The sequence below is a fragment of the Atta colombica genome, unplaced genomic scaffold (genome assembly GCF_001594045.1).
Source record: "Atta colombica isolate Treedump-2 unplaced genomic scaffold, Acol1.0 scaffold100, whole genome shotgun sequence".
NCBI lineage: Eukaryota > Metazoa > Arthropoda > Insecta > Hymenoptera > Formicidae > Atta > Atta colombica.
The window spans coordinates 2,820,565-2,836,327 of NW_017259185.1; the positions used below are offsets into that span (position 1 = coordinate 2,820,565).

The 15,763-nt window shown below is 43.9% G+C and overlaps 1 protein-coding gene across 1 annotated transcript in view; it reads left to right on the forward strand.

The window, feature by feature from the left end:
• Positions 1-15,668, forward strand: part of LOC108684665 (E3 ubiquitin-protein ligase HERC2) — a 17,586-nt gene extending 1,918 nt beyond the window's left edge. Inside the window, 11 exon segments of the mRNA XM_018189109.1 lie at positions 1-179; positions 501-711; positions 962-1,219; positions 1,292-12,408; positions 12,474-12,797; positions 13,017-13,326; positions 13,432-14,153; positions 14,240-14,678; positions 14,823-15,046; positions 15,130-15,284; positions 15,366-15,668. The exon segment at positions 1-179 is cut by the window's left edge and continues 17 nt beyond it. Coding sequence (XP_018044598.1) covers positions 1-179; positions 501-711; positions 962-1,219; positions 1,292-12,408; positions 12,474-12,797; positions 13,017-13,326; positions 13,432-14,153; positions 14,240-14,678; positions 14,823-15,046; positions 15,130-15,284; positions 15,366-15,599 — 14,173 coding nt within the window. The 3' untranslated portion in view covers positions 15,600-15,668.
• The last annotated feature ends 95 nt before the right edge of the window (positions 15,669-15,763 follow it).

Genomic DNA, 15,763 nt, shown 5'->3' on the forward strand with positions numbered 1-15,763 from the left:
TGGTATGAGAGTACTGTCTTGTCTTTGCTGTGATGGAATTTGTGGTCCGCAACATGGCTGTAATTGTACTCCATGCCAGAAACTGGACGAGGAAGAAACTGCAAGAACAACAGCGATAGTTGAAAAGTCTATGTCTGCCAAGCGGATAATGGACTCGTGGGTTTGGGGACCTCAGCCATGTAAATATATTTATATGATGTTTTATTTTTTATTTGTTTCAAACTACTTAAATTCTAATTTGAGTTTTTACTTAAATTATTATTTGTCCACTAAAATATACGGCAAGCAAACGTTTTTACTTAAATTATGGATTTTATGTATATTTTATATTTATTATAAATAAATATAAATATTTTGAATTTTATTGTTTACATGAAATATCAGTGTTGCAAATAATTTATTATATTTTTATATATACTTGTATGCACAAATAATAATAAACACTATTTTTATATTTTTACTAAATTTCTATTGATATCTATTTGATTATGTTTACTCAGCTTTAACAGACTTGAAGGGGTGCATTGATTTATCGATTAAGGAGCAACGGAAGCTATGTTGCGAAGTCGCAAATAGCACATTATCTGCTACACGTTTGAGACAACGCTTGATAGTCGCTCGAAGATACTTCACCGCTTTGTCTCGTCATAAACCACAAGAGATCAAAGATACCTCAAATTTACCAAAGTCTATCGGAAAATTACAAAAAACGTTGAGTATAAAATTATGTATAATATGTAGCATGTATGATTATAATAAGTCATTTATGTTGCAAATCCTATTACATACAGCACAGGTCAAATTTCCTAAGTGATTTGTTTTCTCGTGCACACATAACATGCAGAGTATCGAAATACAATTATATGTTGATCCTCTTCAGAGTACGTTATTTTCTGTGTGTTTTGTTCGAAATAACACTTTAAATTATTCTTATAAATGCTTAAATTTTTGTTAATCGCAGGCCGAGACCTAACGAAAAGGCGACCTTAGGATTAGCGCGCGTTGGTTCACGCGCGGCCCTCAATTTCTCGTTCGCGTACTTAAGACGGGCTTGGAGATCTGGGGAAGACGTTGAATTTTGTAGTGAATTATTAACCGAATCATTGGAAGCATTGCAATCGTTACCGGAGGCGACTCTCTTTGATGAGAGTAACGTTTCTCAAGTCTGGTTGGAAGTCGTAGAAAGATCAGCGAAATTCTTAAGACAAGTCGTCACAGGGTATATACATCTTGCTTTTATATCAGTTCATTTCTTATACAACGAATAGACATATATGTTATTTATTTTCAGAGAGGTAACTACCGGACGATCGTGGCGTCCAGTGCCATTGTCAGATCAGCACACGGCTCTTTGCTTGTTACTGGAACTGGTTGCGCAAAGAGCCACTCTTTCTAGTTTATTAGATTCCGTGGTTTTATTACTTCATCTCAGTGGTAAAAATAAGAATCAAGACAATCGAGTTACACCACCTGGAAGCACAGCACCACTCGTTCCACTATTACGACGATTGAATATGATACCAGCGACAAAATCTCGCAGACATCTTGACAGAAACGTTACGCCGGGTCCCTGCGAAGTGCTACTTAAATATTTACGATTGCCAGACGATGACGCCGTATCAGTCGACTTAAGAAAAGCCGCAGTTATTATAATGTGTAATTTAAGCAGATTGGCCGCTCCTCTTTTACCACCTGCTAGTACAGAGTATGGATTTCCTAGAAATGGAAATGGCAAGCAAACATTTCAAGAGGTATTAGCTTGGGGTGGTGTCAAGTTTGGAAATGGCTCTACCCCCTTTTACTGCGATGCAATTGCGGAATTGGGTATAAAGCAGTTGTGCTGCACTGAGCGAGCATTAATGATCTTGTCATTGAATGGCAATGTTTACAATATGTATCACGGATCCGAAACTCAATATCCACAAAGAGTGCACGGTTTTTCCGATAAGCCGATCACGATGATTGCATCTCACGCAGATGGTAAACATTACTTAGCGTTAACGCAAGATGGCTGTGTGTATTCCTGGGGCAATGGAGATGGTGGTAGACTTGGACACGGTGATACCATCTCCTATGACGAACCGAAATTGATCGAAGCACTTCTAGAGAAGAACATCATATTTATAGCATGCGGCAGTACGTACTCAGCAGCATTAAGCGCCAACGGCGAATTGTATACCTGGGGAAGAGGAAATTATGGTAGATTAGGCCATGGTAATTTCGACGATGTCATGACTCCGATATTAGTGACAACGTTGAAGGGCCACACAGTCGTACACGTGGCCTGCGGTAGTGGGGATTCTCAAACCTTGTGCGTGACCGCGTCCGGCATAGTCTTCTCTTGGGGAGATGGTGATTACGGGAAACTAGGTAGGGGAGGCACAGACGGATCCAAAACGCCAAAGATCGTCGATAAGCTACTGGATATCAATGTGGTAAAGGTATTTTGCGGCAGTCAGTTCTCCGCGGCGTTGACGGCTCATGGAGAAGTATACACGTGGGGAAAAGGTGACGCATATCGCCTAGGTCATGGCAGCGAGGAACACGTCAGATATCCCAAAGTCATCGAATCGTTGAGAGATAGAAAAGTTAAAGATCTGTCTGTAGGCACCACTCACATATTGGCTCTGACGGAAGATCAATTTGTTTATGGATGGGGTAGAAATGATTACGGTCAAATCGATCCTACATTAGGTCCCATCATTTCTGAGCCTACGTTGTGTCCAACGTTATCCTCTAAGACGGTCATTGGTTTGGCGTCAGGTCCGACCCAGAGCTTTGCCTGGTGCATGTCAGCGTGGTCAGGTGGAGCTAGTAGAGTGGCCTTCGTCGTCGATATATGCGAGGAGACTTTCCAATTGCTCGATACACTCCTGTCCAAGTCCTGCGAAGGCCTACCGGGAATACGACCGCCTACACAGGATCGCGAATGTCTGGCGGTAGCTACATTGAACTTGTTCCGATTACAATTACATACCATGTTAACGCATAATATTGATGCTAAATCCGTCGGGCTGGCAACTAGCAGTTCGCTATTAAATTCCTTAAAGCAACGCTGCGTCAACCTGGCAAGCGCGACCGGAATATTGGCGACAATTCAAGAAGCGGCGCAAGTGGTTCTGCAAACGGGTTGGAGCATATTGTTGCCAACAGCTAACGAGCGTGCAAAGACACTGTCTAGTTTCCTGCCAAATACATCGAACAATATGGAACAATCGAGTTCAGCGAATATATACATAAATAGTGGACAACGGTTTATGGCCGATTTATTAGTATCTAGTCTAATGGTGGATGGTGGATTGGAGTTAGCGTTAAAAGCTGCGATTAAAGTGGAAATAGCAGACATGCCAGACGAAAAGGATTTTCTAGATGTGGGCACATCGAATGCTGTTAAAGTAAAGATTGAAACAAGACAAGGGATGAAAGACGGTTTCAATTCGGGGAAGAACATCACAACTATATCTCTGCTTCAGCTAATACAGCAGTTAATTAGAAACGGTACGTGCATTACACAATCTAGACTGCAACAAGGCTCGCAGCAGGTGGATCGGAACGAGTATCTTCGAAGATTTGACAATTCGCCCAGTTTGAATCTTCTTTTGCGTTTCCAACGTTTACTAATCGCGCAAGTGTACGAGTGTATTACACGCAAGTCACGCACGGAAGATCTGCATGATCAGGAAATGATGGGCGCAGAATCTCTACTGAAGAAGTACATTGCACAAATCTGTGACCATGCGACCGAGATATTGCCGTTGGCTGCTGAAATAGGTGGTCGTTCTGTCAAAGATTTCATTTCCATCGCTGGGATTCTGAAAAGCGACATAATCAACGTATTACTTCCTGAATTAGTGACTTGCTTAATATTGTTGCAAATAGATTACTCTATGCTGCTCATTGACATGAACTGGATGGATGTAATTGCACCGATTCTGGATTCATTGGATCATTTCGTGAAACTGGCACCGACGATGGAAAAAAATGAAGCGGACGATTTGTCCTGGCCGGGGATCATCGCGCCGCTACATGGAAATAAGATACCCATTCAGGAGGAGCCTTCTTTGATACGGTGGGCGGATTTGGAGAATCACAATCGCGATGGCGGCTTATGGGTAGTGGTAAATAACAACGTTTATGACGTGCAGGATATCAGAAATGATGGCACTTGGTCTCCTTATGAAATGCTGCAACGGTACGTCATCGGGCGCGACGAAACTTCAACGGTATCGCAATGTGGCGTACCGTATAGTCAATTGTCGCAACCGCGGGGCATGATGGACTCCTGCTTCGTTGGTCATTATTGTCAAGCTGAACCCGATGAAAATGCACGGGTCACGATCGAGGTAACCGACGTTTGCTCATCCCTGCTGGACATGGAAAGAGCCCTAGGATTTTTGCTGGGCTTGCATGCTTACCGAATGCGACAAAGCTTGACGCTTCAATCGGCAGAGAAAGAAGCTGGTGTATGGCTCACTACAAATTTCTTGCGAGGAGGCCTGCAAGTCCTGCAACCGCCGAATCCATACGAGGAAGAGAAGGATGAAGCGAGAAGCAACACGTCAACCGCTGCTAACTCGCCCACGGAACCGCCGCTCCCGGTGCACGCGAAGAATGAGCAGCAAAAGGAGTACGACGACCGAACGATCGCATTTATACATGCATTAGCAGAGGCACATAAAATTGACGATGGCCATGTCCGAGCATTCTTAACGCTAGTTGATAGATACTCGAAGACTAACAATCTATTCTCTCATGCTGATTTCTGCGGCGATCATCCAGTCGAGGAAATCAGTCGCGTTTTGATGGCTGTGATTATCAAACACCTTGGATTGGGGCAACAAGCGCTCACGTTAGCAGAACAAGAATTAAAGACCATTAACAGTGCGAGACTGAGTAATCAATTGGCTGACATGGTACGAGCGATTTATCAGACTAAGTGGAACTTAGTGCGAATTAGGCAACAACAGAATCGCAGTTACAAGGAAGTTTGTGCGCCCGCGCAAGAGAGATGCAAATTTCTTCTATACGAGGTCAGATCCGCGACGAGTTATGAAGTTAAAGGATTTGAAGATTTGAAGTTACTGTATACCGTCCCTAGATTCAAGAGAGCTGCTCGCACAGTCTTAGCCGATATTCGTAAGAATAAAGATTCATCCGGCGGAGGTGGTAAACCGGAAGATATTTTGAATGCATCGATACAAAATGCTAAAACGAAAAACAAACCGGATGGAGATATGACGTCCTCCTCTAAGGAAGGTCTAACTGCCGCAACATCGTCCTCCGCAAAACTGGAAGATATAGCGGATATAAAGAACAAGATTATGCAGATGACTGAGAAAATTCGATGCGGACCGATGCAGTGGACCACTGCCGATTATAACGGTTTAATGACAAATATTATCGAATTCGTCATCAATGACGGCATTGGCGGAGATGTTGAGACGTTGCGTCGTGCCATGTACTGTCAAATGCAACGCGCTCGTGTACGAGAACAAGGTATCTCTATGATGCGAGAGTTATTGAAAAGAGACTATTTAATACCATCGGTGAAATATTCTTTACTTAACGGTTGGCTCGGTTTGACCTATGAGAACAAATCTCTTAGCGATGGGATCACGCATTGCCTATATAATATACAATTAACGACGCCATATCAAAAGTCCAAAGTTATTCTAGCTGAAGCTGAGGTGATTTCATGGGCGGTACAAGCCTTACGAACGTATGTTGTACAAGCAGAGCTGCCTAACAAACAGAAAGTCAGTGGAAAGAGCAGCTTGAATCAAGATACTTATACTTGGCTACGAAAATTACCGAGAGCGAGATTCTTACTGACTATCCTTGGTATGTTGACTAATCATGAGTGTGCCAATGAGATCGGGCTACTGATTAATTCGGGTCTGTTATCCAGCATCTTGACTTTATTGAGACAAATCGGACCATCATCGGCAAGTTTCTGCGAGAACGGCGAGGGACAGGGACAAGGCGGAGACGGTGAGGCATTGAAAGTTAAGACGGAAATCACGGCAATTTACGAAGATGCCCTTCAAAAGAACAAGCCACCTACTGTTCAGCTCAGCGGAATGGAGTTGGCGGCGTTGATGAAGGTTGGCACTCGGGTTGTACGAGGAGCCGATTGGAAATGGGGAGATCAAGATGGCCCACCACCAGGTGTAGGTAGAGTCATCGGCGAACTTGGCGAGGATGGATGGATAAGGGTACAGTGGGACAACGGCGCGACGAATTCGTATCGCATGGGTAAGGAAGGTAAATACGATCTAAAGCTCGCTGATCCACCAACACCTCCCGATGATGATAGCGACGAGACCGATAGCGATACTTCGCTCGATGGAAATAAAATGGAGAACAGTTTCCGCGGAGAAGATCTACATCCGACCACGTGTCTTAAGTCGGCGTCAACGAACTTACTTCGGATAATCTTACTCTCCTGTGGCGTAGAAGCGGATAAAGTACCCGCGATATCCATCAAGATCCTTACTTCTACTCTACACGGTATAATATCTACTGCGAATAGATCCAGCGAATTGACTACGCATGTTCAACTAGCGAAACAGCATCACGAAACTTGGGCTACTTTTAGTCTTTTGAGAGCGATCGCAAAATCAATAGATTTGTGTAAGTCCTTGAGTTCACAGGCCTGGCTCAATCTTCTTTTGGGTATCATCATTGATGAAACCAAGCCTTGTCTTGAGAAGCAAATTATGATCACGAAACTACTAGCAGCTGTTTTGCCTTCGTGGGGTACGGAGACACTTTTGAGCAACATGATGCAGTTCTTGGAGAAGTCCTTTGGGATATTGGGCCAAGTGGCTCTTACGTGTGACATCGCTGCCAGTTCTGAGCTTCACTCAAATAAATGCCGGATGTCTTTGACCGCGTCGTACAGTTCTACCATAGTTGAAGAACTAACATGGTTGATTAGATTCTTGCATTCTCTTCCTAGATGGAACGAAGCCATAAACAAATTTCTTACCACAAAATTAGCGTTAACGGTGGATCTTTGGAACGAAAGCTCGCTATTCCACATACAGATGAATGAGAATGGTGGCGAAAATGGTCTTTGTATTCAACGGACAGTCATGGCGACCCTCGTTGTCATCGGCGGTTTGGATAATAGGATAAGAATTGGCGGTTTGGTAAATTCTGACGGTGAAGTAGGCACAGTTTGCAAGTTTACGAAACACTCGAAGATTGTTATGCAACTGTGGAATGGCAGTGGAACGCGAAAGATAGTGCCGTTCCATGCGGCGAAGCGGATTAACGAGAAATTTCAATTGGAGAGAATGCTTTTAACGGAGAGTCTTATATCTGTCTGGGCTAATTTGTTTTTAGGTATTGCTTGTATGGATAAACGACCTGGTGGCATACCTGTTATTGCTGGTGCTGTCAATGCCACGATATTACGAAGCCAACAGCAACAACTCGCGGCCTTGAACGCCGGAAAAGCCATGCTCGCGTATCAATCGAAATTGCGGAAGATCTTGAAATATTCGTTAATTAATGAAATCAATGATGATGAAAGACGTACTTCCACGCTTCTGCAGGAAATACTATTGCGCGCCACGAAGCCACAACCATTGAAACCGATATTTAAACGTAAAGAATTAGAGGAGGCCGCTCTAGCGGTCTCTCAATATCTAGTCTCTGAAATAAGACATACGCCTATTCAACGAACCGGCATAACTTCAGATCCTACTACCCCTACGTCTGACTGTTCACTGGTCTCCTTAACGTCGAGCCAGAGAAGACACTGTAAAAACAATACAACAGCGAAGAAGAACTCTGCAACGGCGCCTGTAAGTCCTTTGGTAGCTGTGTTAATCGAAATGGGTTTTCACAAGAAGAGCGCCGAATTGGCTATCAAGAGTATCAGCGTTGCCGACCAAGGCAGTGTAACAGCAGAAAGTGCGGTGGGCTGGCTGTTGGAAAATCCGGACGCCGCTCTCAGCGATACAGAGACCTTGTCCAGCTTGGATGGACTAACTGATGGCAGTGACGATTCGATTAGCGAAGATTTGGATGATTCTCCATCGGGACAAGAAGGTGCTATAAGTAGTGGTGCACTACCGACGTACATGAAACGTTCAGATTTCCTGTCGGTCGACGAATACGCAATTTACGTGCGCGACAACGTAGTACCAGGTATGCTGGTACGATGTTGTAAGAGCTACGAGGAAGTAGAGTACGGCGACGTCGGCCAAGTAGTGAAGATCGATGCGGAGAACTTACACGATCTGAATGCGCAAGTTGCATGGCAACGCAAAGGCGGTACGTACTGGGTGCGTTTTATTCACATAGAACTGCTCGGCTATCCACCATCTTTGCCAGGTCCACCGCCCACATTGAAGGTCGGGGATAAAGTTAGAGTTAAGGCGTCAATAACTTTGCCGAAATATAACTGGGGATCTGTAAGTCATCATTCCGTCGGAGTGGTCACGGCGATAACTAATAATGGCAAGAATGTATCCGTAGATTTTCCACAGCAACACGGATGGACTGGCTGTGTTGCTGAAATGGAGAAGGTACCGTCCTGTCATCATTTTGTGGCCTGCCACTCATGCCTCCTGACACCGATTTCTGGTCCCAGATTCAAATGCAAGTATTGCGACGATTATGATCTGTGCGAGAATTGTTTCTACACCAAGCGATCGCACCGACACGGCTTCAATAGAATTACGGAACCTGGTTCGGCAGCCATTTATGCCGGAAAGCCAGGCAGATATCATAGACAGGATCTGTCAGAATCATATTTAATCGATGATTGGTCAAAATGCATCAGGACTTTGAGCGTGTCTTCACGAGAAAATTGGGCGACGCGCCTGGTAGACGGATCCGGAAAATATTGGCAAAGTTGTGGATCGCAGGGCAAACACTGGATTCGCTTGGAGATGTTACCTGGAATCTTAATACACTCCTTGAAGATTATTGTCAATCCACAGGATAGTAGTTATATGCCTTCTGTAATAGCGATCAATGTAGGAGACTCCTTCACTAATTTAGTGGAATTAAGAACGATAACTATACGTTATTCAGATACTAATGTTATACTTCTTCAAGATATGAAGGAATATTATCCATGTATTGAAATAGCGATAAAACAATGTCGAAATGGCGGCATAGACTGTAAGATACATGGTTTGCGCATAATGGGCCGTCAGAACATGTTCGAGAATCAGCTTACGACTTCGGTGTCTTTCCTCGCATCTGATTGGGAAGTTTTGCAGGAACAAGTAGCAATACAACGTAGCATCGATACGCCGCCTCAGCAATCAGCCGTGTACGTTTGGGGTTTGAATGATAAGGATCAACTAGGAGGTTTGAAAGGTTCCAAAATCAAATTACCAGTGTACAGCGAAATCCTCTCAAAATTAAAACCTATTCATATAGCCGGAGGAAGTAAGACTCTCTTTATTGTTAGCCAAGAGGGCAAACTATATGCTTGCGGGGAAGGAACGAATGGTAGGTTAGGTTTAGGAGATGATAACAACATGTGCGAACCAAAAGCCATACCTTTTCTGAGTCAATTTGTGATTAAGAAAGTGGCGGTACACTCAGGCGGAAAGCATGCCCTGGCACTCACTCAAGATGGCAAAGTATTTTCATGGGGCGAAGGTGAGGACGGTAAACTGGGACACGGAAATTGTACATCGTTGGATAAACCGAAGCTCATCGAAACACTGAAGTCGAAGAGGATCCGAGACATTGCTTGCGGATCGGGACATTCGGCGGCGATCGCGAGTAACGGCGAACTGTACACCTGGGGTTTAGGCGAGTACGGTAGATTAGGACATGGAGATACCATCACACAAACAAGACCAAAATTAGTGCAAGCTTTGGTCGGACATAGAGTCGTCCAAGTGGCTTGCGGTAGTAGAGACGCGCAAACTATGGCTTTAACCACCGACGGCTACGTGTATTCCTGGGGTGATGGTGACTTCGGCAAGCTTGGTCGAGGTGGAAGCGATGGCTGTTATACGCCTTTATTAGTAGATCGATTGAATAATTTGGGCGTCATACAGGTAGAATGCGGCGCGCAGTTTTCCCTCGCCCTGACGAAATATGGCGAAGTGTGGACATGGGGAAAGGGAGATTATTTTCGCTTGGGTCACGGTAATGATCACCACGTTAGGAAGCCCACGCTGGTTGAAGGTTTACGGGGTAAGAAAATCATTCATGTAGCAGTTGGAGCATTACATTGTCTCGCCGTAACCGATATCGGTCAGGTATACGCTTGGGGCGACAACGATCATGGGCAACAAGGCAACGGCACGACGAGCGTCAACAGAAAACCATCATTGGTGCATGATTTGGAAGATGCGAGAGTTAATAGAGTATCTTGCGGCTCGAGTCACAGTATAGCTTGGGTATTAGTCGATCAGCCCAGCAATGGGAATCAAGATCCAGTCACATTCCCGACGGTGAGAGATCCGTTAGGTCAGATGTGTCTAGGCCTGAATAATGCGCCGGAACAAAATGGCACAGTTACTGCGACAAGTGATACCGTCGCCACGAGACCGTCGCTCGCCAGTATAATACTTTCGTTAGAGAGTAACGTCGCTAAACAGCAAGCTTTGCAACATGTAATAAACGCTCTTCTTATTATGCAGGCACGAGTGGCAATAGTAACGGCTTTGCAGAGTCATTCCATGTTGAATGGCTGTGCGTCGACAAAACATGCGCCAATAGCAGCCGCAACAGATGTGATACCTTCATCGGAGGGAGCTATGACATCGAGTACTGAGCACGCGGTTTATCAGAATGTCGGTGACATCGCGCAAGGTGGAGGAGAGGCTCCGGCGAACGTCGCCGAGGCCGTCAATGTTCCTACCAGTCCTAAGTTGACTCCCGAAACAGAGGATTATCCATTAGCCATGTTAGCCATGTCCATGTCCAGTTCCGCCAGTCTATCCTCGCGTGCCTCAAAGATGTCAACGAGCGCAATGAGTGTTATAGCGGCCACTTTAACATCCAACGCGCAAGTAGTGGGCGAGGATGGTGCGACAATTTCTGGTTTGGATGAATTTACATCGGCATTAACGGAAGATGATGCGAGAGTCCTGGTGGATCTGTTAAAGTTAGCGGTAGCCAATAGAGTCTGCGCGTCAGCCAAAGAGACGATATCATCAGTACTGATTGCTCTGGGAAAAGTCAATGGTTCCATTGGCAGTATGTTGCTGGAACTGTGCGTCACAGAATTGGAAGATACCGCGGCCAATAGCAATTGTGTCAATAATACACCTCAACCTGTAGTGCAAGAAACGCCGCACCCTTACATAGATGACACCACATTGACCGGCCACGTGAAGATACCCGGCGCGGAGGCGCTTCGAGTAGAATTCGATCGACTGTGCTCTACAGAGAAACGGCACGATCCGCTCACGATAATGGACGGAAGCGGCAGAGTGGTGGCGGTCAGATCCGGTAGAGACTGGACCGAATGGGGCCCAGAGATCAAAATCCAAGGGGATGAGTTGAGATGGCGATTTTGCTCCGACGGATCTGTCAACGGCTGGGGTTGGAAATTTACAGTGTACCCTATTTTGGCGAAAATAGCGCCGTACGAGCTTGGATCCGATAGAGCAGTATTATCGCAACCGACTATAGCTCTAGCTGAACATCTCCTCATGGACAACAGTTTGATAAATTCCGACAAGAACGTCGCCTCGCGTTTGGCCACCGCTCTGAGCCAGTGTAGTCAACTGAGCACTCTGTCCGCGCAGCAGAGGATGTGGGCGTTGAGAAAATTACAGGTGGTTTATACAAACGGGCCAGGCATAAAGCCCGAGGTGACACTCTCATCTTTGCTTGGTTCTCTACCACAAGCACTTTTAAGACAATACGCGTACGAGGATCCTATGGTTAGAGGTGGTAAGCAACTGATGCACAGTGACTTCTTCAAGGTTCTCGTAGCGCTCGCATGCGACCTTGAGCTAGATGGAATGCAATTTTGCTCTGAGATGCATAAGTGGTCCTGGTTCCGAAGATATTGTCTTGCTGCTCGCGTGGCGAAGTCGCTTGTTGATCGTACCTCTCTGCCAAAGGCGTTCTGTTACGAAGTCACAAAACAATTGAACGAAATGGACGCGATGGATGGAAACGCTGACTGTACAAAGGATCATGAGAATCACAATATATTCAAGCAGGGACATGACGAGCAGTTGCTGCAGTGGCTAAATCGACGTCCTGAAGACTGGACGCTATCATGGGATGGATCAGGCGCGATTTATGGATGGGGTCACAATCACAGAGGTCAATTAGGTGGCTTGGAGGGTCCGAAAGTTAAACTACCTGCACCATGCGAAAGTTTGTCCGCGCTCAGACCAATTCAACTAGCTGGCGGTGAACAAACTTTGTTTGCCGTAACCGCTGATGGAAAAATTTATTCGACTGGTACGACAAATAACTAATTATCCTCGATGGATTTATATATCGAATATTAATGCGATGCTTTGCAGGCTATGGAGCTGCGGGACGTCTCGGGATAGGAGGAACAGATTCCGTTATGATCCCGACGCTATTGGAATCAATACAACACGTATTTATTAAAAAAGTAGCTGTTAGCTCGGGAGGCAAGCATTGCATCGCTTTGAGCTCGGAAGGTCATGTTTATTCCTGGGGAGAGGGCGACGATGGCAAATTGGGACATGGTAACAAGGTGTCATACGATCGGCCGAAACTAATTGAAGATTTACTTGGTGTAGAGATTGTAGATATAGCTTGTGGTGGACATCACAGCGCCGCTATTACCAGTGCTGGTTGGCTATACACCTGGGGAAAAGGTAAGATATGATTACAGGCAAGTGAAGCGCCGAAATGCTTTTAAAAATATTTAACAATTACACGTTTAATAAATAATTATTAGAAAATTAGAAAAATATTAGGTATAGTAAAAAGAAATCCATTATTTTTCCATTCAATTTCATGCAAAAATAATGGATTTCTTTTTACTATACCTAATATAGGTTTTTGCATTGTAGTAAAAGGATAATTGATTGCAGGACGGTACGGACGTCTCGGACACGGTGACAGTGACGATCAATTACGACCGAAAGTAGTGGAAGCTTTGCAAGATTACAAAGTGATCGATGTGGCATGCGGAAGCGGCGACGCGCAAACGCTCTGCGTAACTGACGATGATAATGTATGGAGCTGGGGCGATGGGGATTACGGAAAGTTAGGTAGAGGCGGAAGCGACGGATGTAAGGTTCCATTGAAGATAGATTCTCTGGCCGGACTCGGCGTAGTTAAAGTCGAATGCGGTAGTCAATTTTCAGTCGCTTTAACAAGATCCGGAGCGGTCTATACCTGGTAATAGTATTATTTTTATTATATATATTTATTTTTATTATACCATTCATTCTTAATGGCTTATTTTTTTAACTATTTTTTTTATGTTTTTTATTTATTGTGCAGGGGTAAAGGCGACTATCATCGTTTAGGTCATGGCACGGACGATCATGTACGTAGACCACGTAAGGTAGCTGCATTGCAAGGGAAAAAGATCATTTCGATAGCAACGGGCTCTTTACACTGCGTCGCGTGTTCCGACAAAGGAGAGGTTTTCACTTGGGGCGACAATGATGAGGGTCAACTCGGCGACGGTACTACGAGTGCGCTTCACAGGCCAAGATTGGTACACGCATTACAGGGCAAGAAAATCACGAGAGTCGCTTGCGGCAGTGCGCATACACTAGCTTGGAGTACTGCAAAGGCAACGCAAAGCAGAATGCCAGCATCCACACCCATGGAATATGATCTGGTTAAAGATCTGTCATACTCTGTATTGCGTAATAGGCTGGTGTTGCTACATCATTTCGCAGAACTTTTATGCCCTGCCTTGGCTATGTTTCCGATCACCAGTCATATCGGGCTGAGCAAATTAGCTCCTATGCTAGTGTATAGTATAAAAGAAGCGACATTCCGCAAAGTTATTCAAGCAACAATGGTTAGAGATCGTCAACATGGACCTGTGATTGAATTGAATAGAATACAAGTGAAAAGAGCTAGAGCTAAAGGTGGATTAGCTGGACCAGACGGAATCAAATCAGTCTTTGGCCAAATGGTGTCGAAGATGTCTCTCTTGACACAGGACGTATTGTTTCTACCTCATAGAGTATGGAAAGTGAAATTCGTGGGTACGTATTCTCATTCACGTATAATTCGCGATTTCTTATTATTAGATTTCACAAAATTGTTAATATATTTACGTATATTATTTTAGGGGAAAGCGTTGACGATTGTGGCGGTGGATATAGCGAAAGTATAGCAGAGATGTGTGATGAATTGCAAAATGGTTCTTTGCCATTATTTATACCTACACCAAATGGTCGCGAAGATAATGGCACAAACCGAGACTGTTTCTTGTTAAATCCCATGGCCGATTCCCAATTGCATACGAATATGTTTCAATTCTTAGGCATTCTAATGGGCATTGCTATACGAACTGGTAGTCCATTGAGTTTAAATCTAGCCGAACCAGTTTGGAAGCAACTTGCAGGTATATCTCTGACACCTGCGGATTTGACGGAAGTCGACAGAGATTATGTCCCTGGCTTGCTTTGCATCAGAGACATGGATCCCGACGAAAAAGTCTTTCAGACTTTAGAAATGCCATTTTCCACGCCTTCCGCCGCAGGACATGATGTGGCATTGTCTAACAGGTATTGCATTCAGTAATTTTCAGATTTTATAATGTTTTATTAATTATTTATTTATTTATATATATTTATTTGATGTATGTGAATGTATTCTTAAATATAAAATATTTTATATTTATACGATAAAAACTTTTTTTAAATTTTCAGATATCTTAAAATAACACCAGAAAATAGGCACGAATATGTAAGATTGGCGTTAGATTATAGACTTCACGAATTTGATGCTCAAGTAGCAGCCGTACGAGAAGGCTTATCGAAAGTCGTTCCTGTGCCTCTATTGGCACTATTTAGCGGTGCTGAACTTGAAACGATGGTTTGCGGTAGTCCAGACATACCGCTTAATTTATTAAAATCTGTTGCAACATATAAAGGTATATGTTCGATATTGTAAATGTATTGCATCGATGTACTTATATATTAATAATTTTAAAATAAGAAAAATTGTCTTTTGTAGGTATTGAAGCAATGGCACCACTTGTTCAGTGGTTCTGGGAAGTCATGGATGAATTTTCCAACCCAGAACGATCGCTTTTTCTTCGTTTTGTTTGGGGCAGAACACGTCTGCCGCGCACAATCGCAGATTTTAGAGGCAGAGACTTTGTTTTACAAGTAAGAAGCCATTTATATATCATTTCTTCAGTAAGAAACATTAAAAAGTAGTTATTGTATACCGTACCGTTTTCTTGTCAGGTAATGGATAAATACAATCCACCGGACCAGTTTCTTCCTGAAAGCTACACTTGCTTTTTCCTTCTGAAAATGCCGCGTTATTCATGTAAAGCAGTTCTACGACAAAAACTGAAGTATGCGATTCATTTTTGTAAAAGCATCGACACCGACGAATATGCTCGAGTACAAGCTGCAACCAATTCCGACACTGAAGATACGGATAGTTTAGCGAGCGAAGAACACACTTCGCTTTAAATCATTCATTATGTGAAATGGTTATTTGTGTTTGAAGTGGCATTTCTGTTGACTTCTTTAAAAATGTGTTCACGGATTCTCTAAAAAACAAAAATCCTATTTTTCTTACACGGTATATTTATATACATATATATGTGTGTGTGTGTGTATATATATATATATAT